The sequence below is a fragment of the Podarcis pityusensis genome (genome assembly GCF_964106645.2).
Source record: "Podarcis pityusensis genome assembly, chromosome: 3".
Classification (NCBI taxonomy): domain Eukaryota; kingdom Metazoa; phylum Chordata; class Lepidosauria; order Squamata; family Lacertidae; genus Podarcis; species Podarcis pityusensis.
Genome location: NC_138026.1, coordinates 69,218,342 through 69,242,369, shown reverse-complemented (window position 1 = coordinate 69,242,369; position 24,028 = coordinate 69,218,342). Strand labels below are relative to the sequence as shown.

The following is a 24,028-nucleotide window of genomic DNA, read 5'->3' as shown; positions in this document are numbered from 1 at the left end:
GTCTCAGCTCGCCGTGGGATTGGCTGGAATCTGCCGGCGGCGGCTGCGGCGCGCGTGCGTGGGGAGGGGGCCTGTGGGCGGCCGCGGCGCCCTCCGCAGAGAGCGTAGGCGGCGCCGAGAGCGTCTCTGTTCGTTGAGAGCTGGGAATGGGCAGCTGGGCAGGTAGGCGGGGGCGCGAGGAGGCTGGAGCTCATGGGCGGCCGCGGGGATGCGGTGCTGAAGCCGGCGCTCCGGAAGGCAGGTGAGGCTGCGGGGGGCGGACTTAGCCCTGTGGGAGGTCACACGCGGCTTCAGCACAGCTTTCCCCCGGTCCCAGGCCTGCCTGAAGCTGCTGCTGCTTCGGGCTGTGGCGAATGCTTTTCGTCGTTTTGGCGGGGCGTCCAAGCCCTCAGCCCTGTGCGCCCCCCTTTGGGAGTAAAGCTCCCCTCGCCCTCTTTGGCACTTAGGGGTTTCATTCCTACGGAAACGTGCCTCCATGGATGGAAGGGCTCTTTGGAGAGACGCTTCTCTTCCATTCCGAATTAAAGCCTTTCTCCTCCCTTAATGTCGTCACTCATGAATTCGAAGTTAGTCATCGCCCCCACAGCCGCCAGGTTTGGATGTGTTGCTCCGGAACCTTCGCTGCGGAGCACGTTAACGCGGTTATAACATAAGCCACTTTACTGAAGCGTCGCTTTTAGGCGGTTTAGACCATGTTTGTAAGGGGTGCTTTAATTGGCTTAGATAGACACACGATCAGTTTCAAGGGGGCTCTTTAGCTGTCTGCCGTGCTTGCAACAGTCGCGGGTGGTGCATTTCGGATTGCATCGTTCTCACTGAGTCACTCGTGCAAACGCACAGACAGGCCCATTCCCACCCACATGTGCCTCCCTAAATACTAAGATTTGCAGTGAAGGCTTTTTTATGGGTTGAGAGATGGGTGGGAAGAAGGAGGCTGCATGCAAGAGCGTTCTAACCACTGGATCTAAGCAAGTGTTAGACTATAAAGCAGACTAGTTTCCTGCATTGAGGTGATAGTCTGGGTGATGGGCCATTAAGAGAACAAAGGAAAAGGGGCTCTGTGGGAGAGACCAAATACAGTGGTACCTCTATTTAGTTTGTTCCGGAGGTCCGTTCTTAACCTGAAACTGTTCTTAACTAGAGGCGTGCTTTCGCTAATGGGGCCTCTTGCTGCCGCTGCGCCACTGGCACACGATTTCCGTTCTCATCCTGGGGCAAAGTTCTCAACTCGAGGTAACTCTTCCAAGGTTAGCGGAGTTGTAACCTGAAGCGTTTGTAACCTGAGGCGTTTGTAACTCAAGGTACCACTGTAGGTAGACCCTCTCCCTCAACTCAGAGATAATTAGGAGAATGAAAACGAGCATTTGAAGTAGAGTTTTGGGGCTGTGATTTGAACTAGAGGGAAACAGCAAGCTGCAGAGTCAATCAGAGCAGCATGTTTGATTCTTGTTTGAATCCAAGGCTGCCGCAATGGGAGAAACAAGACCCTTTTGGGGTGCTAATGCTGTGAACCCCTCCATGATAGGCTCAGGTTGTATATATGTGTAAATAGACCATATACAGTATCATAAAGACATCACAGTCTCTGCTGTGCCTCTTTTCCAAAAGGAAACATGAGCCCTGACCAAGTGCCTGGAACCCCTGGAATCTCGTACTGCTTGGAGATTGGGCTGGTGTGCAACAGTACATAGAAAAGACAGGGTTTTCTCAGTTATTGCACCAAACCTGTGGAATTCCATCTCAAGAGACACTAAACAGACACTTTTGCTTCTAGCCTTCTATTGTGCAGTTAGAAAGCATTTTACGTAGATTGACATGCTTTATCACCATTTCTTTCTTTTTTTTAAATGTATTTTTATTAAAGATTTTCTTGGTTTACAACTTTATCACCATTTCATACTTTTACAGAATGTCACTGGTTGCTTATTGTGGGAATTGTTGTCGAAAGATAGGAACTCTTGGTTCAGCCCAGAAGACTGACCAATCATGGAAAGACATCCGTAAGTGCAATTCTATGATTACTAGGTTAACGGAAAGACATTAATCATTATTTTTACTGATGAGTTGTTTCCAGATTGGCTGATCATCATTTTACGGGAAGGTCTTGTTTAAAACGAATAGATGATACAGTATCTACAGTCAGCTCTGTTTCAGTTGGGGTTTTCCAAAGAAAGAGGCTAGCCTTTATGTTAGTATTTTTTGGCACTTGTGAAGAACTTTTTTATTTTCCATTCATTTTAATCTGAAGATCTTTTAGTACCTCTAGCTCTGTTGTATTAGTGTTTCGCTGCTTCTGGTTTTATTTATTTAACTTACACTGTAGTTTTTCTGCTTTGACTTTTCATTTATAAGTTTTAGTTCCTGTTAAATAAATAAGAAATGTCAATGAGTACAAGTCATATTTCATTGTCATTCTCCTTGTCATTGGATATTTTCCGTTGCGTATGCTACAGTGGTAGAGGATGAGAATCTTGCCTTTGATCAGGCCATGTTTGTTGGTTCTACATCTGATAATTCGACTAGATGACCATTGTGATCCCTTCCGACTCTACAATTCTGAGATTCTCTTATCATAGTCTTCATCATGTTCTGCCTCCTACCAGCAGATTTGTGACTTCTTTATAGGTCAACTGCAATCAGCTGATGAATCCTAATTCATAATTTGTGACTTGCTGAATTAAAAAGTATTTTTTAAAATACAGAGCAGCTTAAATATTCTTTTCTAATGCAGAAACCTAATGCTAGTGATGGATAAGCTTGCATGTCTCTGAGATGCTGCTGAACCATAGCCATCTTGGGGAAAGGTGAACAATGCTGATTATAGCCATCAGTAAAAGTTAAGCACCTTAATACAACTTAATCCTCCAAGTACCCGACTGATGCTGTTTAAGTGAAAGTAGCTTCTGGTGGTGCATCCCTTTAATCATGATTAGTAATTTTAAACTTATCAGAATGATGATAGAAGGAGCATGTCTGTATAAAAAGCAGTGAAGTTGCTTCTGCTAATGGAAACAAAAATGACTTTACCAGCCAGATCCTATGCATGTTTATGTGGAAGTAAGTCTCATTGAGTTCTTTGAGCTTTATTGCCAAGCAAAGGTGCCAAAGATTGTAGGATTTGTACAAAACTCATTGTGACTTACCCTTCAGATAAATGTGTAAGATTGCAGCTTTATTTTTTAACTTTTTGTTTTATTTATTAAGCATGAAGAAGCAAAATATGGTTACATACAGAATCATAACAGAACACAATCTAAGGCAAATTGTAAAACATAGTCATGCGAGCTGCAGCTTTAACACTGTTCTTATATCTACATTAGGTTGGAGCCAGAGAAAGTTAGTTGCTCTTGGTTCGTAACTTTTCACATTGACTTAGGGCCTAAGACTGCAGCCTAAATTAGCCGTACTTAACTTACCTGGGAGTTAACCCCAAGTGAATTCAGTAGGACTTATTTCTGAGTAGACCTGGTTAGGATTGCACTGTAAGGCTGGATCCATCTGATTACTGTTTATGATGTGATGAATAATTCAATATTTTAAAACCTGATTTTTTGCATATACAGTGACACTTTTTTATTTTTATTTTATTTTTAAGGGAAAATAGCAAAATTAACTGGCTCACTTATTCTGAGGTAAGTTTGAATATGCAAACATCCAAATAGTTAACATTGAATTAAAAATGAATGTAGATATATGTGTGTGTGTATCTGTACCTCCGGAAAATACAGTGGTACCTCTAATTACGAACTTAATTTGTTCTGGAGATCCGTTCTTACCCTGAAACTGTTCTTAACTAGAGGCGTGCTTTCGCTAATGGGGCCTCTTGCTGCTGCTGCGCCGCCGACACACGATTTCCGTTCTCATCCTAGGGCAAAGTTCTCAACTCGATGTAGCTCTTCCAAGGTTAGTGGAGTTTGTAACCTGAAGCATTTGTAACCTGAAGCGTTTGTAACTCGAGGTACCACTGTAATGTTAATGAACTTTTGTATTAATTTTTCATCTGTTTGCATGATGTTCACACACTTGTGGTATGGAAGTATGGTTGCGTCACAGGACCTCCAGGTTTTCTTCTTCCCCTCCAGTCCTTGATCCTCCAGAGCAAATTGTTGGGGAAGACAGGAGAGCAGTGAGGGGAGAGGAGAGGAGCCCCACTGTGTGAGCAGATGCTTACTTGTGGCACATTAGATGTTCCCCAACATGTGAGGAACACTATGAATCTCAGCCTCATCTAAAAATATGTGTGAAATAGGCTTCGGCAACTTAGCAATGAAGGCCACTTCAGAAGTAAAATATAAGCAAATATACAATGCTGGAGATGTAATTTTTTTAAGAGATAAATTATTGTCGAATATTGCATTTAATTCATTGTTTGGAAATTGTACCTTCTAATCTTAAAAGTGCGAAAAACAATTGATTTAGACTTCCTGTTGACTTTCCACTTTGCTTCTTAGCCATTAGCAATTTTTACCTTCCTAGGTTCAAAATGGACATTAAAAAATTAATCAAACTTGCACTTTTAATGCTCATTTAAGGAGTAGGTCAGCTGTGTGTTGCTTATTCCAGTGAAAAGCATTGAACACTCACTGTGCAGTTGAGTGGCATGTGCAAAGTACTTCAACCTTATGACTGTTCCTTTGCCTCCCTGTTTGGCAGCTGAATACTGTGGATCCTATTGCCAAAGGAACTTACGTTACTGCTTCAATCAAAGTTTGCTCAGACTTGGGAATAGGCAGGGGGAAGTGGTGGGTTTGGTGGTAGTTTGCCCTCTTCTGTACTGCTCCAGGCTTCATTGCTGACAACAGATATCTTGTCTTCTATATTTTAAAATTTGTGTTGGAGATAATCCATCTAAAGTTCCCAGACTGCTATAAAAGAACTGCTAGGATGTCACAAGATGAATCTGCCTGTTGCACATCTGCATGGTTCACTGGTCAGGCCTTTCTTAACCATGATCTGAGTTACTGGATTTGAATGTCACAGGGACACTTGTTTAAGAAACCAAATTAACTTTGCTAAAGCTGGGCACAACAGGGAGAGGTGAGGAGGGAGTGAATGGGCAACAGCTTCTTCCTGGGCTGATAAACCATGGTTTATTGGACCAGATCAGTATGCCTGAACTAGCCCATCATGTGTAAAATTCAGAGAACCGTACATACACATGCTTCCAATCTGCATCTTAAGAAAAGTCATTTTTGAATTTTTGTATTAATACTTAAATGATATCTTTCTTTTTAAAGTGGTTGCATCTTTGCTATATATGAAGTTCTGGCTTTAAGGAAGTTGTTCTCTTTTGATACCCAAGTGGTACAGCAAGAAAAACTGAAGTCCTACATTTATTTACAAACAGTTTCTTTAGATCCCAGTGGATATCAAGGTAAGAGACCATTGGGCTTTTATGTTATTCAAGAAATAATGTAGAGAACAAAGAGGGGGTGGAAATAACATGAATTCTATGTTTAATAAAGAGTACTGCAGTGCTGAGATTAGTAGCCAAATTTACTTTACAAGCACCAGGATTTTGCCTATATTCTTTCAGAATTCAGGTTGAAGAAATGCATCTTCTGACTGGAAGTTTTCTTAGTCTATGTGCAGAGCTCTTAAGAGTGCTGCTGATTTTACGAACACTCATTCCTAGAAGCCAGGGCAAGCAGCCAAGCCCCATTAATCCTCAAGCATACCTGGGAGCCAGCCATTGCTTGGCCTGCAGCACTATACACCTGGTGACATTGTACAGTTTTTCCTGGTTGGCAGGTTTTGTCATAATTGGAGCCCAAAGAAATATGTGTGTGGGAGGGAGAGTTTGTAATAGGACATTATCTCTATAAGAAATGCGCTTAATATGACAGCAGCCTTTATGTATTGTATGACCCTAACTAAATCTGCACTTTTGTTCTTTTTTAATAGGGATTACTTACCAAGTGAGAAAAGAACTTCACAGAGCAGCAAGGAAAATACTAGAAACAAATGCTAGAATTTTTCGAAGACCATTTGATGGTAGGTTTGATCAAATCTGCTATATCTTAAGAGTGTTATTCCTAGGTTTAGCTATTTAACTTTGCTCTTTGCCTCTGACAGTGTCCATTGAAATGCCCTGTGTAGTTCACAAGATGATCATGATGGCAAAGGCATAAAGCCCAGCCTCCTTACTGCCTTGCCTGTTAGCTCTGCCTACATCATTCGCTCCAAACCCAGTTCCTTGCTTTCCTGTTCTGTAGACTGCTTATTGAGTGTTTTCAGTTCTGCCCTAGCTCAGCTAGGTCTGCCTGCCTCTGAATAACTATATTTTAAGGTAACAGGTTTAGAGCTACATAATGGCAAAGCTGTGAACCAGAAAGGTCCCAGTTTCAGTCGCAGCTCTGGCATCAACCCACTAGGTGATTTAACACAAGCCACTATATCACAACCTGATTCAGATGATAATACTGACTTGCTGAACAGGATTGTTGTACAGAATATTGCACTTAGAACACTTTTAAGCACAGCTTATATGCAGAGCATAATTAATTACACAATAATGGTTTTATCAGTATACAGCATACATAACCATTTCTTCTGTCCTGCACTTTCAGCTCATTTCTGTGTACTGTTCTTATTTTTATTGGTAAACTGCCTTGAGTCCCTGTCAGGGAGGGCAAGGCAGGGTTTAAATAAATGTATAATAATTATACTGTTGTAGAAATAATGATTCCATCTGTTGAATAATATGCTTTAAAATGTCGCTTCTGGAAGAAGTTATCTTCATTTTCTGCTGATAATGCAAAGTTTAATGAACAACTGCAATCATTTGGTTCTTATTTTATTTTATTTTTGAGTAAAGAACGCTTCAGTACTTTTGACGCAGATGAGCATGAGTGTGCCTTGTGGCTCCTTGTGAAAAGAAGCCAGTCAGAAGATAAAATGGTCCGATTACAAGCTGTGCAGGAATTAGCCTCCAATTGTTACTGGCATGGTAAGGTATTCTGTTATGAAAGCTAGTGTTTTAACTTGTGGCCCTTAATTCATAGTTATTACTATGGAAAGAGCCCTCAGGCTAAGGGATAGGAATACAATCTAAGATAAAATTCTCCTGTGAAGGAGATTTGTGCAGGAGAGGATCTCAGTCTTTTGTTTTTTTAAATAGGGGGTTTTGTACATATTTAACTTGTACATATTTTGTAAATATTTAACTTGGGTTATGCTCACACTAGTGGGTGTACATTGGATATATTTCCTATATACTGGAGAATCACTGCAGCATTTTCATATTTGGCATCCTGTTTAATCTCAGGCTTCAACATGGGATCAACTTCTGAATTATTTACCAGACCTATCATCCTTTATCCTTCTGTCTGCTGTTTATTTTATCAATCTTTATCTTGCTCTTGAAATCTTAAACAAACAAATATGGTTATGCAATAATATGAACAACCATGAGGCATTACCCAAATCCCTACTTGGTTATGAAGTTCACTAGGTGACCTTGGGTCAGTCACTGCCTCTCAGCCTAACAACTTGCAGCACTGTTTTGGGGATTAAATGGGGGGGGGGGGGAGAACCATATATACCACCTTGAGTTCCTTGGAGGAAAAGGTAGAATATAAATGCACTAAATAACTGTGATTTGTATTTTCATTTTAAAAAATGTAAAAGAAGAGGAACATTTTTAGTTGTCTGCCATCTGCTTAGAAAAAAGCTAGCACTGAATATCCAGTTTTGACTCAGCTCTACAACCTACCCATTGAAGTCCAATGCTTTAAGGATTATATCAATGTTCATGTGAGCGCCTGGTGTATAAATTTATAAATTGACAAGCTAAGTTTAAAAAAAACTAAATGTGGACACTAGGGTTTCAAATCAGTGCTGCAGCTATTCCCCCCCACACACACACCTGAAAAATTGATATATCTATTTTAATCTTATATGTGTTCAACACCTTATTGCATACAGTCCTTTCCAAACAGAAAGATGGAAAGTCTCTCCCTTTTCTGTTCCTCCATACATTGTGAATTACCATATGTCCTTACTTTCATTTATTAATTACAAATTTGTATTGCTTGCTTACTTGCATGGACTTTACAAAACTTTATAAACAAAGGCAAATACTTTGTCCTAACTCTATTTGTTCTAATACAGATTATCAGTATAGGACAGCTGCCCAAGCAAGTGATCAGAGAACTACTATTGGTTTAGCTCGAAGTAAAGATGTTGACCTGCGGTTTTTCCTGCTACCCCATCTTTTACCAAAACAAAAAGATGTACGTATTATGAAATCCAGACTTCACCATTTTTCATAGAAGTATTTTGAAATCTGGTGTCTAGGAGTTGACCCATATAGCTGGTCTAACATAATAACTGATTTACATTTTCATCTATGTGGATTAACAACATTTTGATATCTTAAGAGTTGGTTTGACATTTCCTAAGTTAAGGAAGGTATCTTTCATTATCCAGTCCCTATGGCTGATGGCAACTTCAAGATCAGGGCTTAGATTTAAGGGGCAGAGTCATGGTGCAGCCTGGAATGAACAGAGTGAGAAGAGGAGATGAGATCAGGGATATGTCAAGCCATGCCATCCCTGGGAGTGTAGAGGCAGGGACATAGAAATGAACTGAAGTCTGTAGGCAAACAGGGAGGAATACAATGTATTACAAAGGAGGTTGCTCCATAAGCACGAACATTGCTGCTTGCATGATGAAACAATCTCCCCTCTTGTCCTCTGGTGTGCTGTTCTGGGGGTTCTCCCCTCCCAAGCCAATTTGGGGCGCTTGAGAGGTGTGCTGAGGGAAGGGGAAGCTCAATTGTGCAGGCCTCAGTTAGTAGGAGCAGTCAGTTGAATCCAGCCCATAGCAGGAAAGGGAAAGATCGAAGGACAAAACACAGTGACATAAAAGATTAATTGGAATGAGTGCAGAAGGTGAGGAGTGGCAACTATTGGATGCTCAGACTGGGGTCTGCAAACTGTCCTGGAAACAGTTATACTTTGCAAAACTTAGGGCACAACTGAACTACATGACAGACTGCTCTTCCAGGCAGGCTGGGACGTGCCTCCCTAAACCAGCCTTGGCTAGAGCTAGCAGTGAGCAGAAACATCTAGAGAAATCCTCATCCTTGTACCACATCTGGAAGTCAGTTCAAATTGCTGTTATTGTTAGGTGGCCCTTGCTGTGCGTATTATGGAGGGCAAGATGAAACATATGGAAGCAGTTTCCAAGATATCTAAGACCCATGGCATCTACGGCAGTAACGTCAATAGCAGTTAGGCACAACATTTTTCTGATGTGAACTGGACATTTCACACGGTTCAGTGTTTTTACATAATTTCCTGGTGCCTGCTGGTGTGGGAGGTGTTAACAGGTGTTTTTGGTTTACATTACAGGCTTGTTATTCAGAAGATGAACTTCTGCTGTTGCTGGCAGCCTTACCTCAGACAGATCTTGACCCATGTGTACAATATTTTACATCATTGGCTTTAAGAGAAAGCAGCCAGACCATCGCTGCACGAAAGGTGTGTTCCTAACTCTAAATATTTTGACAAAAATGGAACAATGCATGCTCTGAGTTACCAATGAAGGTGGAAGAGGCTTGACCGAACAATTTTATCCTGATGTCTGTGTTTACCTAATCTGTCTTCCAGTTAATGTGTGAAACCATTAAAAAACCACTCTGTCTGCCAAATTTTATGTACCATTCTGTGCTAGCTTGCCTTTTTCCTTCTCACTATTATTTCCAGCTCTTAATATGTTCTAGGAATGGAAAATCCTTGAATCCTTGTTGGGTGACTCCTGGCACACACAGTAACATTCTTAAGGAAATGTATTTTTTGTCTTGAGAAACAAAGTCAGGATAACATAAAGGCTGGTGATTATTTTTTAAAGAAAAAAATTATCAAAAATTCATTTCCAAGTTCAATAGTTTAATAGTTTGGGAGGTAATCTTAAAAGCAGGAAAGCTCTGCAGTGCTTCAGGCCTGCCTGTTTACTATCTTGCTAACTAGTCCTAGCTACCATAAACAGGAAGCATTAGCCAGTACATCTTATGGAGGCTGGAAGTTGGACCTCTCTTCCATTTGCCCCGTCTAGTTACCAAGATGGCCTAATTCTTAAATGCAAATTTTACAAACCTAGTTGTAAAGAAAGCTTTTAATGTTGACTTCTCTTTTTTGAAATGAATTGAAATATATTCCTGAATATATATATATATTTTATTCCAGGGGGGCTTATGGTGTTTTGGTGGAAATGGGCTTCCTTATTGTGAAAGTCTCAGTACTGTTCCTTCAAAGGCTGTGGAACTCTTCTGCTTACAAGCCTTAGTGCATCATTCCAAGGTAATTCTGTAGCAGCAACACCACCTTCTTAAGCCTCTGCAAATAAATGCCTGTTTCCTAGATACAATTTCTATAATGATTTCTATCTGGATAGAAGACAAAACATATCACAAGCTATTTGCCAGCTAATCCTGCCTAATTTCAGATTCCTAGTCATTGTGATGAAATTGAAGCAAATGGGGGGCTTCAGCTGCTGCAAAAACTATACCAAATCCGCAAGGATTCCCCCAAAATACAGAGGAGCATCATTCACATAATTGGGAACATGGCGCTTAATGAACAGCTTCATTCATCTATATTTCGTGCAGGTAATAGCAAAGCTTATGGTCTCTGAAAAATGGAGAATTAACGATAAAAGAAATGGGACCCTGTAGCGTTTTCTTTATAATAGCCGCAGATGCTTTTTATTCTTTTGGGTTCAGTGCCTCCAGGTAAGTGGGCAGAGGACTGTAGTCTGAGATAATGTGCCAAGTGGTCCAAGGTGAAAGGAATTCATTGCTGGATTATGAATGAACCTTAATGGAAGAACATATTTATGCATAAGTATAGCCTACTAATGTAGGCGACATGTTTCCTTCTATTATTTAACACTTTAAGCCTATTTATACAGTCAGCCCGATTATCCATTCTTATCTGTTGAATATCTGATGCATTCTCATTCTGAGAACTGCATATTAAATGGATGTTTAGAAAAGGGTGGTGGTCCCTCTGTGTGCCAATACTGCAGTGATTCCAGAAGTAGGGCAGTTCCCTACATGCTTATCAAATGTGGATATGAAATAATAAAATAAAATAAAAAGAACTGCAGCTGGTAAGGTATTTTCATCAGTGGGCTGTGTCAGGTAGAAGGCTGCTTGTTCAAATGCTCCCCTGCAAGCAGACAAGTAGCATATTGGAGGAAGGCTAGGCTGGGCCCTTTTCCCTGATATGCTAGTTCTAAAAGTGCAAGGAGAGTTTTTAAAATAGGGAAATATTTGAACAGGCAACCCCTCTCGCAGACTGCTCTTGTTGAGTCCAGAAAAATAAACTTTACTGTGTGATTTCCGCTGCACATATAGACTGACCACAATTAATCTTTGACATATTGAACTTTTTCTTATAAGAACACCTGCATTGCGCCTTTAAATGATGAGCTTGAGAAACAATATCCAGCAGAGCATCACAATTTTATCTTTTAGACACCAGGAATCTTATCAAACTTGATGGAAACTGTCAAAGTACATACTGCACAAATCACTGCGTGTGTTTTTGTGTGTGTGTTTCCTACTGTACAGTAGCAGCACTTGTTTCCCTTTTAAAATGTTTAATAAATGGATTGCCCTTTTGGTCAGTGACAGGTGATGATACATATGCTTGCTTGATTCAATCCTAGGTTGGGTTTCTGTACTTGCTCATATGATGAAGTCTCCACGTGTCATGGAATCCTCCCATGCAGCAAGAGCCTTGGCCAACCTAGACAGGGAAACGGTGCAGGAGAAGTATCCAGAAGGAGTATATCTTTTGCACCCACAATATCGAACCAAGTAAGGAGAGAGCTTCTATATAATGCCTCCTCCCTCCACTACTACCACTTCATTACTCACAATAAGCCTCTCCATTCTAAAGTTCACCCGTTTCTCTGTGGATAGATTCCTCGCAGGGCCGGATCATAAATGCTTGCTCCTTACATGATGGCTTGTAGGCGAACACTGGCATGTATGAAAGGTACCTAAGAGAAATTGTCTCCAGAGAAAGTTGCTGTGCAGCTATTCCATTTGACCCTACCTCGTGTACCCTTGCAACAGGCACGCACATGTACAACACTGCTTTGGAAAGGCTTCGGAAAAAATATGTCCGCCTTTATGACTACCCTGTACCCAGGGCCAGTCCACCTGTGATCCTTCCTCAGATGGCAGGATCCACAGGGGCATCGCATCCAGCCTCCAAAGAATGCCTTGCCCACGGCTGCTGCCGTGGTGGCAGTAACAGCTGCAGTGCACTCCTTGGAAGCCAGATCTGCCTCTTCAAGGCTGCCTCTACAGTGGCCTCTTGACAAATAGGAAGCACTGCTGGTCTCCTCCCACCCTTGTTCCCGGTGTATATATTTGTTTCCCACTTGTTCCTGTTGTAGATCTTCACTCATCCTTCTTTCCAGATGGATCAGCACCATTTTGTGGTTCGCCTCCGGTGCAAAAATGTCTTAGTCCAACACTGCCCATACCATTTATTCTTCATAGCTTCTCTGATGGTGGACAGTACTTAGTGGTGGATAGAGTGAGAAAGAACTCTAAACATATTAGTGTGAGTGCAATCCTATGCATATCAACTTGGAATCGAGTCCCACTGAGTTCAGGGGGAGGAAGTAGATATAGGATTACAGCCCAGATTGTTCCGTTTCACTCCATCTTGGGGCAGAAAATGTTCCCCCTAGTAGAATACATCCTGTAGTTGTTACGAAGTTCCTTTGTCTCATTGAAAAGAGAGGTTCTGCAATGCAATGTTTTAGTAGCAGGCTCCAGTACAGAGAAACTTTAGGTATTCCTAAATTTCCTTAAACTCAGGAAGATTAGACACAGTCTTAACCATATATGTAAATCTCACTAAGGTCAGGAGTTTGTCACCTTAGCTAACATTTTCTGGATTTGCCCTGCTGGTTCCAAGGACCAAATACTTGCTGTTTTGGGGAGCAGTGTAAAGCTATTTAATATGTTGCAGCTTTGGGAAGTGTGGGCTGTAGAGAAGCAAGTGACAGGGAGCCCAGGGGCTGAAAGAATGGCACAGAAGAAGACTTTTGAAAAAAAAAGCAGAGGAGGGAAAAAAGTGAACCCAGAAGGGGCAAAGAAGCTTCACAACACTTAAAATCGGTCTGGGATTGTGTACTGTGGAGGGTGAGGGGTGAAGATAGGAGTAGTGGGGTGGTTAATCAAAATACCAGGCGGCTCAAAAGAAGTGTCTTCTAAGCCTAGAATCTGTAGGGCTCAGTCAATGTGTGTAGAAACTAGCTGACTGTACAAAAGTAAAATTCACATTTGCTACTGTGCTTTAGCATGTGGCCTTCAGAAGGTTGCCCAGAAAGGAATGTGGCCCTCCAACTGTAAAAGGTTATTCATCCGTGCTCTAGATTATAATGGGAGAATTCTTCCATTATGGCCTTTTCTATTGCTACAGCATTGCTGTCAACCATGGTGTGTCAACCATAAGGCCCCACTGAGGGCCCCAAAATACATTTTGCTTCTGCCCATTTTAGCTTCACAACAGCTGTGTGAGGTAGGTTAGGTTAAGAGCGAGTGACTGTAAGCTTCATGACTGTGTGGAGATTTGAACCGCGGTCTCCCAGCTGTTAGTCCAAAACTCTAACCAGTACGTGTGATTTGGTAGCAGTTCTTTGGATGCCTGCTTCTAGTAATGCATACTCCCTTTTGTAACTTCTTATTTCCACTACCAGTGAGCCCATTAAAGCTGATGTCCTTTTCGTTCATGGTCTTTTGGGAGCAGCATTTAAAACATGGCGGCAACAGGACATAGAGCAGCCTGCTGCTGAGAAGGAAGTGGATACGGAAGACGATTATACAGAGTGCTGGCCAAAGGTATGGACAATGCTATTTTTCTATGTAAAGAAGTGGCAGAACTCACTATGAAAGCTTCCCTTGTTCTCTTATAATGGCAGTGGCGCCCACCTGAGAGGCGCCCATGCAGAGATTTAGTGGCACACATAACTAATCAACCATCCAGAATGACAACAGTGCTGTGGCCTGGAGTGAAAATGCTTACACAGGTTTTTTTTTTTGGGGGGGTGTACTGTGGTGGGGATACCTTGTATGCTAACACTGAATTAATGTTTTTTAAAAGAAAAATGAGTTCAGATTATAAGACATCTAGCAAACTACCGTATTTTTCGCCCTATAGGATGCACTTTTTCCCCTCCAAAAATGAAGGGGAAATATGTGTGCGTCCTATGGGGCGAATGCAGGCTTTCGCTGAAGCCTGGAGAGCGAGAGGGGTCGGTGCGCACCGACCCCTCTCACTCTCCAGGCTTCAGGAAGCTCTGCGCAACCCTCGGGAGACCGGCGCCACTTCGCGCTCGCCTCCCGAGGGTTGCGCAGAGCTGCCTGCAGTCCCGGGGGGAGCGCAGCTCTGCGCAGCCATCGGGAGCGGGGCGCGAAGTCACGCCTGCCTCCCGATGGCTGCGCAGAGCTGCCTGCATTCCAAAGCCAGGGGAGACCGGCGCTACTTACCGCTGGCGTCCCTAGGCTTGCAGATAGCAGGCTGTTCTCGGGGCTGGGATTGGGGGAAGCTCGGGCTTCCCCCGCGCCAGCCCCGCGCCTGGGGGGGAAATAATTTTTTTTTCTTTATTCCCCCCCCCCCAAAAAAACCTAGGTGCGTCCTATGGGGCGGTGCACCCTATGGGGTGAAAAATACGGTACTTCAGAAAGAAGCTTCCGTTTCAAAAGAGCATACTCTATAACCATACTTTACTCTTCCAATTCACTGTCTGTCTTGAAAAAAGATGACTAGTTTTGATTTCAGTGCCTGAAACCCAATAACTTTTGTGAATCCAATATTCTGTCTTGTTTTCCTGTATTCTCAATGTAGACATGGTTGGCATCTGACTGCCCGTCACTTAGAATTATATCTGTGGAGTATGATACACATCTGAGTGACTGGAGAGCAAAATGTCCCGTGGACAGCTACAGGTAAAGAATGGAGGGCACGCAAATGGGGTGGGAAGTAGAAACTGTGTGATTATACCCAGGCAGACATGGCGATTTCCATTTCTGCTTTGTAAAGCATCTTGAATTGTTTAGGAACTAATGATGGTGACAGTTGTAAGCAGCCTAAATCCACATTTGCATTTGATCAAAATAATTGATCGTTTTTTGTAAGCTCCAGTTTCGCAGAATTGGCTGGCCCAGCCAGCACGTACGAAGCTGCCTTATACCCAGTCATATCACTGGTCCATTTTGCTTGGGGTTCTCTATTCCAGTGATCAGCAACTCTGTAAAGGCTCACAACAGAGTTCCCAGCTTGCTCCCTGAGACAGTTTTTTAAACAAGAAATGCCAAGGGTCTGAGCCTGAGTCCTTCTGTATGCACAGTCTGTCCTCTGTCACTGAGCTGTGCCCCCTCCCTCAAGTGTCACAGGAGGCACAGTTACTCTAAACCCGGTTTGATTGTCCTTGATGGTTTTAAAACACCAGCTTTGGCGAAATCTGCAAAAAAAATTCTAATCATAACTGCATGCACAGCAAATCCCGTGACCTTAAGACTAAGGTGAACTGTCGGTATAAATTCACAAGCAGTTCTGGAAAGTTTGCATTGCTATTTATAAGCATGCCAGCTTTTAAGGAATGAATCTGTAATGCTGCCAAGGACCCTTGAGATGACATCTAAGGACCCTGCTGAATTCTAGAATTTAGTGTGCTCTTCTGCTTTGGAACAAGTCCCCATAGATTTCTTGAAGTTTTAACTAAAAAGGCCTATTTGAATATTTGGGTCAACTCTGGCTGAAATCCTGCACACAGCTAGGCTGCATAAATCCCATACACCTCAGTGGGATTTTAACAGCCTCAGCTGGGTGCAGAATTGCACCCAAAATCTCTTTAGCATCCATGCTGATTGGAAAGGGGCATTAAGTAGCTGCTTGCAGTCAGCATGCACAACCTAGCTGGAATGCATTGAATCTATTTTTGCTTTTTAATAACTGCAGTGGTTTTGAAACATACTATTCTCAGTAAACCCTTTCCACATCAGCTATTTGTGCATCTGCCAAAGGACCCCGATGTACTGCAGAACATCCTGAGGCATGTTCTAGGGCACCCATGAAAATAAGGTGGGACCCTGGCCAGACCTTTTGGGTCTCAGTATTGCCCTGCTTGATCTGAGAATGTGGTCTAGAAAACACCCATCCCTCTCCCATGACTGTAGGTGGTGCACAAGTTGTTTCTCAGTAAAGCTTGCTCACCAGTACTGACCTGATTGAGGAGCCCTTGCAAGCTTCCTTGGCTGTCCAGTGTTTCCCAGAACAGGGTTTAAAAGCCACTGCCTTTGCTTCTGCTACTTCGTTCTCTCTCCTTGATTTGCAGGGAGTCTCTTTCCTACAAGAGCACTGAGCTTCTCAAGAAACTGCGAGCTGCTGGTGTTGGAGATAGACCTCTTGTATGGCTGTCACACAGCATGGGGGGCAAGTTATTTAATTTTTTCTTTAAATTGCACTGTTCTGCAATTTCATGTATTTCAACCATGTTAACTAGGGGTGCTTGAGGAATTTGACCTTTGTGAACTGACCTAATCCACATCACCCTAAATTATGTTATAATTATGCTTCGGATTTCACATTTCCCCCAATTTTGCAATGTTCTTTTAAAAATGCACATTTTTAGGATAAAACATATTTAGAAATGCATGATAAAATATATCTAGGAGTGCATGTTCTGTGAGAAATTACTTTCAAAAATAGGTATTTAAATACCTATTCAGAGACAGATATTTTACAAAGATGGCATGAACCAGAAATAGGCTGACATGTCCATCCATAATGTTAACTGGGTATAAAAAGATTACTTCTATTTGAGGACCATGAAAGACTATATATGTTTCGCAAGAACTGCCACAGGACGTGGTATCATGAACTGGAGGGCCAACAGCAATTTTCCTGACATACATGTGGTTGGTGCTCAGACAGTGGAGGCTTTTTCCTGTGCCATTCGTCGAATTTCAGTTTTGGACCCGATGGTCTCATCTGTACAAATGGATAATTAGGTTGGCAGGCCCAGTTCCATGGGTTTTAGGGTGGGGGGCAGGTTGTGGGCAGAATGGCATAGTGGTCTCCCAGCACTGACCACTCTCTTACTTGGGGCTCTGGTGGGGCTGCTGCAGCTGGCGGCCTTGTATTTCACCCTCATGCTTGTGAGTGGGGTTACCTAGTAACAGTGATGTTATGGGTAGGATTCAAGCTGATCGGGACTCAGACTCCATTTAGCTCTCAGCCCATTATATCATTACCACTGGGTGTGCCTGCTTCTAAGAGGGAGACTAGTCGCCTCTCCCTCAGAGAGCCAAAATGGCAGCTAGCGGGGACCCCAGATGAGGACTTGATCTGCTGAGCCCTGCTAGGATGGATATGCTCCCAATATGCCATGTGCTGACATGTCTCTGCATTGGCATATAATCATTTGGATATACATCTACCTTGACATTACCTGCCAATAGTTACTTTAGCTCACCATTTTGCCTGTCAACTGCAATCTCTTTATAAAAGACCTGTGGGTATAGGGCAGTATATAAATTTAATTAATAATAATATGTGTGCCTCCCTACATGTGGCGACTGTTGTCAGTGTAATAATGCTGGCTGATTGGGCATGGTGTCCTGGGTTGGCTGTGGTATCCTCACATGGGATGTTGCCACAGGCTGCACCTTTGCAGTTGCTGCACCTTGTCTTTAACGTTTATTTGAAGAGATTGTTCTGGCAACGAACAAGTCATCAACATGTAGAAAGTTTAGATAGGCAATAAGGCCACATGTTGTTAATTTTCACAAAACCATTATTCAGATTTTGAGTAGTACCCAACTTCCAGTTGGTGCAAAAAACCCCACAAAAAACCACAGGGCATATATACAGTTAATGTCCATAAAAACCAACAAGAAGTTCTTAAATTCTCTGCTGTTCTACAGGGTGATTGGTTAGGGGCTGCATAGAATATATTTGGGTTTTTTATCAGTGTTGTTCAAGAATTCACTTTTCCCAGTAGTAGAATAATATAGTAGCTTGTTTTTTAAACAATGTAAGCTCTTTAAGTCAATTTACTGTCTTAGTCAATCCCTTGATAGTTACCTTATATTTTCTCCAGAATATTCTCCAGTAGTGGGATCTCAACTATTTTCCTTGCAGAGATTCTGAGGAAACTAAATTAGGGAATTGAAAACTGCATGTTAAGTGTAGGGATTTGACTCAGATCTGTTTTAATTGAATGTTACATTGGTGGAAAAGCAAAAAAGCAGTGGTTTTTAGCTATACACATCTTTTCTCTGACATAATGAGTATACCAGGATGATAGTTATGGTTGGCCAACAGACCTTTGAGGTAAAAGTAAAACTTCACTAAAAAGGAGCAAGTGGGCCCCCCCATTTTTATTTGCAAATAGAAAGAAGAGGGTTTTTAAAAAAACAAATAAATCAAAACACGGCAACAAAAAAACATTGCTAGCTGGCATTAACAAGAATAAGATTACATTCCTCTTATTTAGTATATTACCATATCTGCCTAACTGACAGAATGTATTAGTGCTTTTCTGCATTTTCATCTTCGAGGAGCCCATCTAACAGATGAAGGAGAAATAGGATGTTTTGTACATTAATTTAAGCATCATTCTTGCATTGGTCCTACTTTATAAATATGTTTTCTTGTCAGGTCTCCTGGTCAAGAAGATGCTTCTGGATGCTTCCAAGGACTCTGATATGGATTCCATTGTAAACAACACCCAGGGAATTGTGTTTTATAGCGTTCCTCATCACGGCTCCAGGTTGGCTGAATACTCAAAAACTGTTAGATTTCTGCTTTTCCCCTCTGTGGGCGTTAAGGAACTCAGCAAAGGTATGTTTTGGTTGCAGTAATTTAATATTTAGAGAGTTTGCATGCACACAAACCATTTGCGTTGTTTTTACCTTGCTCAGGAATGTATGTATTTGTGGTGCTTATTCCCCGCATTTCCTCAGTTGAGCTCAAAGCAGCTAACAATAAATTAAAACCATTTAGACAACTATAAAGTAACAATAAAAGTAAAACTTCACTGAAAGGACAACTGCTCAAGGCCCCAAAGCCTTCTTGAAGAAAGTTCAATGGAAAGAGTTCACAACACAGAGAGAATATAGATACTGCAAATCTGACTGAAAAGCGAAAGGGAACTGTACAGTGATCTGTAAATGGCACGCTGTCTAAGACTATGTTGCTTGCCTGTGCCATTCTAATACTAATCCCTCAGAAGCAGGGCTTGACAGCAGATGTGCCTGTCTGAACTTAAATCTAGTTATTCCAAGTGCACCTTTCATAGGAAAATGCTGCATGCAAACACAATCAGAAATATGCATTTAATTTTCTTTCTTGTTCCCCTAGATTCTCCTGACCTTAAAGTACTGAACGATGACTTTCTTTCATTTGCCAAGGATAAGAACCTTCCTGTGTTGAGTTTTGCAGAAACAATGCCAACACGAGTCAGCAGAGTTCTGAGCCTGCATGTAGTACCAGTGGAATCTGCAGGTGTGATATTCTCAGCATTCCCTTTTTAAAAATGTATTGATCTGGCAAGATATAGCCATGCGAGTTCTGTGATAGAAACATCCAGAAATGGATGCAGATAGAAAAGATGGTATAAAAAACCAGTGTTTCAGATAAATTAATGATTGACATCTTTCTGGTGTAAGGCTGGATCAGCCACTCTCAAAGAAACCCTTCTCCCAACTTCTTCCTCTCTTTCTCATTACACATTGCTTGCATTTAAAGTGCTGTGGGCATAAATTTATATGAACACTTTCAGTAGCACAGTAAAAAGGTTGGAGCCACAGTTTCCATGCATTGTGTATTAAAAGTTAAGTACAGTCGTACCTTGGATCCCGAACGCCTTGCAAGTCAAAACGTTTTGGCTCCCCAACGCTGCAAACCCAGAAGTGAGTGTTCCAGTTTGCGAATGTTCTTTGGAACCCAAATGTCCAACAGGGCTACCGCGGCTTCTGATTGGCTGCAGGAGCTTCCTGCAGCCAATCGGAAGCTGTGACTTGGTTTCTGAACGCTTTGGAAGTTGAATGGACTTCTGGAACGGATTCTGTTCAACTTCCGAGGTATCACTGTACATGGATTTATTTAATGTAATTAAATAAAACAGAGCTCCAGCAGCCATATGTAATAGGAATAGAGGTATCAGTGGCTGCTACTGATGATAGTTAACGTGTTGTTTCCGGTATCTCAGGCAGTAAGTCTCAGAATAGCAGTTGCTAGGGAGTGCAAGTAGGGTGAATTTTACTGTGCTCATGTGCTGAGGTGGATTGCAGAGTTGTGGTGCAGAGTAGGAATGTGGCTAAGTTTTAAAATATTGAATCTTTGCAACTGGAAAACTCCCCCCACCCTAACAGCTAAAACAGAAATGACAAGAGAAACCCCCAAGACTATATGAAGCTGTCAGATTTGCATTTTTTTGGTACAGAAGGTATTGGATTAAAGTGTAGAGATCTTTCCTATTCTAATTAATTCAAGAGGGTTCTGCTCTGTGTGATCCAAGCTGATGCAAGCTGGAAGTTTCTAGCTAACAAGCAAGTTTCTATTCTGCCTGGAAACAGGCAGGAGGTTCCTGATGTTTGGCTTATTCCTTCAGAGAAGCTGAACAGCTGGTTTAAACTGGTTCTATTACAGTGGTACCTTGGGTTAAGAACTTAATTCGTTCCGGAGGTCCGTTCTTAACTTGAAACTGTTCTTAACCTGAGGTACCACTTTAACTAATGGGGCCTCCCACTGCCGCCACGCGATTTCTGTTCTCATCCTGAAGCAAAGTTCTTAACCCGAGGTACTATTTCTGGGTTAGCGGAGTCTGTAACCTGAAGCATCTGTAACCTAAGGTACCACTGTATCTCTTTATGTCAAAGTCTATAATAATAGGCCAGAAGGAGCCTGAGTTTCAATTTCTGTCTCTCTTTCCTTCTAGTGTGGTATTCTGTATATAGTATGCTAAGTGTTAAGATCTTAGTCTTATTGTAAGTTTAAGTTAAGTCTGCTGCAACTGGATTTCTCATGGAGTGTGCCGATCCTGAAGATGTATGAATTTGTGACCGACATGCTCATTTGCCTTCAGTAGTAAACTCTGCTGGATGAAATTGCCTCTGGTCTATTATTGGGAATCCTGCAACATGTTTGTGCTTTACTCTGCTAACTGTACATTGGGGTCTGCTCTGGATCAATATGAGCAGAGTCAATGACAGAAGCTTGCTCACTCTACCTTCTGTGCTTAACGCATGGATTACTGTGCCTAACATACATTTTAAGGTACTCTGCCTGCACTATTTAAAACCTGATTCCAAGGTAAATTATTTGCCCCCTCAAAATTTTTGCTTAGCTCTGATCCATAGATAATTGTTGGCACACACAATAGAAGCATGACTGGTTGTCCCCACATAGCAAATGGGAAAGTACATCTCCACCAGTATCACAAGATGGGTGCTGCTGTGTGTAATTTGTGTCTTTTCCTTGACATTCATTGGTGCTGACTTTTGTTATTTGTTTTTTTCCAGATTTAGGCATAGGAGAACTCATTCCTGTAGATGTCAGCCACTTGAATATTTGCAAACCGAAGAACAAGGACTCTTTCCTCTACCAATGCACACTAAAGTTTATTCGTGATTCTTTAGAAAGAAAGCTGGGAAACTGAGGAACTGCGCACCAGAGCTTTACTTCTTTGATGTAATTCCTAACACATTCTTGGACTTAAACGGGCAGAATTGACAGGTACAGCACAAGGGTTTTTTTGCTGTCAATGGCTTTTTAACAAGTCCTCTAACTGCTGACCTTGGCGTGTACCTAGGATATGAAAGTGTGTAGATGCACTTCCGTACATCTCACAGAGAAAATCCATGGTAGCTTTGGTTCCCTTTGCCTTTATCGCTATATACTTTACCTGGTGGAAGCATACGAGAAAAGTCCTGTTTGCTACTTGAGTTGGAAGCACTTCTTGCCTGAGCTTGTAATGGGATCTTTACAGTCCAGTAGGAAATACATGAAATGGCCTTTTAACCCGAAAGTAACCCTTCTTCCCTTAATAAAAAAATTTTCCTTCCTGTAGCACCTTAAAGACCAACTAAGTTAGTTCTTGGTATAAGCTTTCGTGTGCATGCACACTTCTTCAGATACACTATGTATGTGTATCTGAAGAAGTGTGCATGCACACGAAAGCTTATACCAAGAACTAACTTAGTTGGTCTTTAAGGTGCTACAGGAAGGAAAAAAATTTTATTTCGACTATGGCAGACCAACACGGCTACCCTTCTTCCCTTGAAAGAGATGACCCTGCTTGCTGCTGCCTGTTAGAACCCTGCTGTGCAGACCCAGGCTGCATTTTTCATAGATTCGTTTTAGCCAGACCCATGTACTTGCTGGTTTGGGGTTGAGCACATGCTGAAACGTAATGTGTGGGTGTACTGTGAGGAGTAAATGTCCTGACATAGTACACCGTAAGGACACGGGATTACCCATCAGCAACAGAAATGCCAGTTTTATGGTATGATTTCTTATTAGACAAATTGGTGTGATAAAGAAAGACCTTGAGCTGTCTGTAAATAATAGAGAAAAATTGTATAGTGACATCTAAACCTGCAAAGCTAGACTGTGCCATTTGCATCTGTTTTCCAAGAAGAAGCAAGAATATCCCTCAGAGTGTAGATTTGCTACCGCATTTGTTTTAGAAGCAGGGGAAACACTTCAGTTGCTGCAAATCCTGTGTTCGCTTATTTCAGAGAAAGCCCTGTTGAGCTCAGTGGAACTAACTTCCAATGAAGCATACATAAGAATTTCTTTTAAGGACTAGTTCATTTTATTATTCCCATTGTGATGGCCTTTTCTCTAGTCATGTTAAATCAGAGTGTTGTGGGAAGGAACCAAACTTTAAAATCATTGCTTTCTCCTGCATGAAAGGCTGAATTAATGCAGATAGCTTTCTAAACCTTCACTGTCATTGTGGTAGCATAGAATGTGTTTGCCACATACATTCTAAAACTCAATGGACACAAACCTAAGGCCTACATCATCTGAACAGCTCAGCCAATTCTATACTTTAATATCCAGAATGCCAAGCACTGCACAAGGGAAGGATTCTTCCCTTTGAATAAATTTCAGACACAGTTATTTAACGGTTCTTCTAGTCTAAGAACAGATGTATTGATCAACTCTCAGTGGCCTAATTCAGACATTATGCCAAACCATGGTTTGATAACACTACACAATCTAGAAATTTCTGATGTGGAGTTGTGCTGTTCTATATCCCATCTGCTTAGCATTTCCATGTTAACTGCTCTGGAGGTGAAGTAAAAGCCATTATTATGAATGGTCTAACCAGAAAGCATGCCAAACCATAATTAGCACAAACCCACTTTATTGATTTGTCTTCTCCTATAACAAACTGTGGTTTGAACATGATGGCAAACCTTATCTAAGTTTCCTTAACCATGGTTTGATTGATAACTGAATAGAGCCATTTTGTATGTATCAAAAAAATCTGCCTACAAGGCAGAATGGGGGAGCTCTTTATTAGAAACAAGCTACTGTGTTGCCTTGCACAGAAAATGTTTTATCTGTTGGAGCTGTTTGAAGCAGGTCATGTTCCCCTTCTCCCCTTAAATTAATCACATGTGGTTTATACTGTAAATATAATTCGTGTAGTATCTGTGTTTGGGCATTTTCAAATAAAACCAAAAGAATTTTAATGTTTGGAGATGCTAAACTTTTAAAGCTGGTTAAAAGTTAATATATTTTATATTAAGCAATCACCTGCAGTTGTAACATAATACACCTAAGACAAGCATGGGAAACTTGTGAACCTCTCCTCATTCCTAGAATCATAGAATCATAGAGTTGGAAGAGACCACAAGGGCCATCGAGTCCAACCCCCTGCCAAGCAGGAATCCTGCCTGAGTTAAAATCGCCTGTAGGATTGCAGGTTCCTCGCTCTTGGCTTAAAGGTAAAGAGTATAAATAAAACACAGCTGCACTCT

General features: G+C 41.7%; 1 protein-coding gene across 3 annotated transcripts; it reads left to right on the top strand.

The window, feature by feature from the left end:
- The first annotated feature begins 54 nt into the window (after nt 1-54).
- Nucleotides 55-21,781, top strand: SERAC1 (serine active site containing 1). Of its 3 annotated transcripts, none has more exons than XM_080998369.1 (17): nt 55-162; nt 1,909-2,000; nt 3,596-3,632; nt 5,238-5,374; nt 5,905-5,994; nt 6,818-6,949; nt 8,113-8,234; nt 9,357-9,485; nt 10,191-10,304; nt 10,450-10,612; nt 11,677-11,827; nt 13,729-13,870; nt 14,877-14,977; nt 16,366-16,463; nt 18,693-18,875; nt 19,395-19,538; nt 21,557-21,781. In XM_080998369.1, the coding sequence occupies exons 2-17, from the start codon at nt 1,910-1,912 to the stop codon at nt 21,691-21,693; spliced, it is 1,971 nt and encodes a 656-aa protein (XP_080854495.1). In that variant the 5' UTR covers nt 55-162; nt 1,909; the 3' UTR covers nt 21,694-21,781. The 3 variants fall into 3 exon arrangements, with proteins under 3 accessions (XP_080854495.1, XP_080854494.1, XP_080854496.1); XM_080998368.1 differs by having other exon boundaries at nt 84-241; XM_080998370.1 differs by lacking the exon at nt 3,596-3,632 and having other exon boundaries at nt 85-241.
- The last annotated feature ends 2,247 nt before the right edge of the window (nt 21,782-24,028 follow it).

What these genes read in the sequence shown, in the direction of transcription:
- SERAC1 (XM_080998368.1), top strand. Translation starts at nt 147, where the DNA reads ATGGGCAGCTGGGCAGGTAGGCGGGGGCGCGAGGAGGCTGGAGCTCAT. An exon ending in TTTTACCAAAACAAAAAGAT is followed by an intron (nt 8,235 to 9,356) that starts GTACGTATTATG and finishes TTTACATTACAG; the next exon opens with GCTTGTTATTCAGAAGATGA. An exon ending in ATACAGAGTGCTGGCCAAAG is followed by an intron (nt 13,871 to 14,876) that starts GTATGGACAATG and finishes TTCTCAATGTAG; the next exon opens with ACATGGTTGGCATCTGACTG.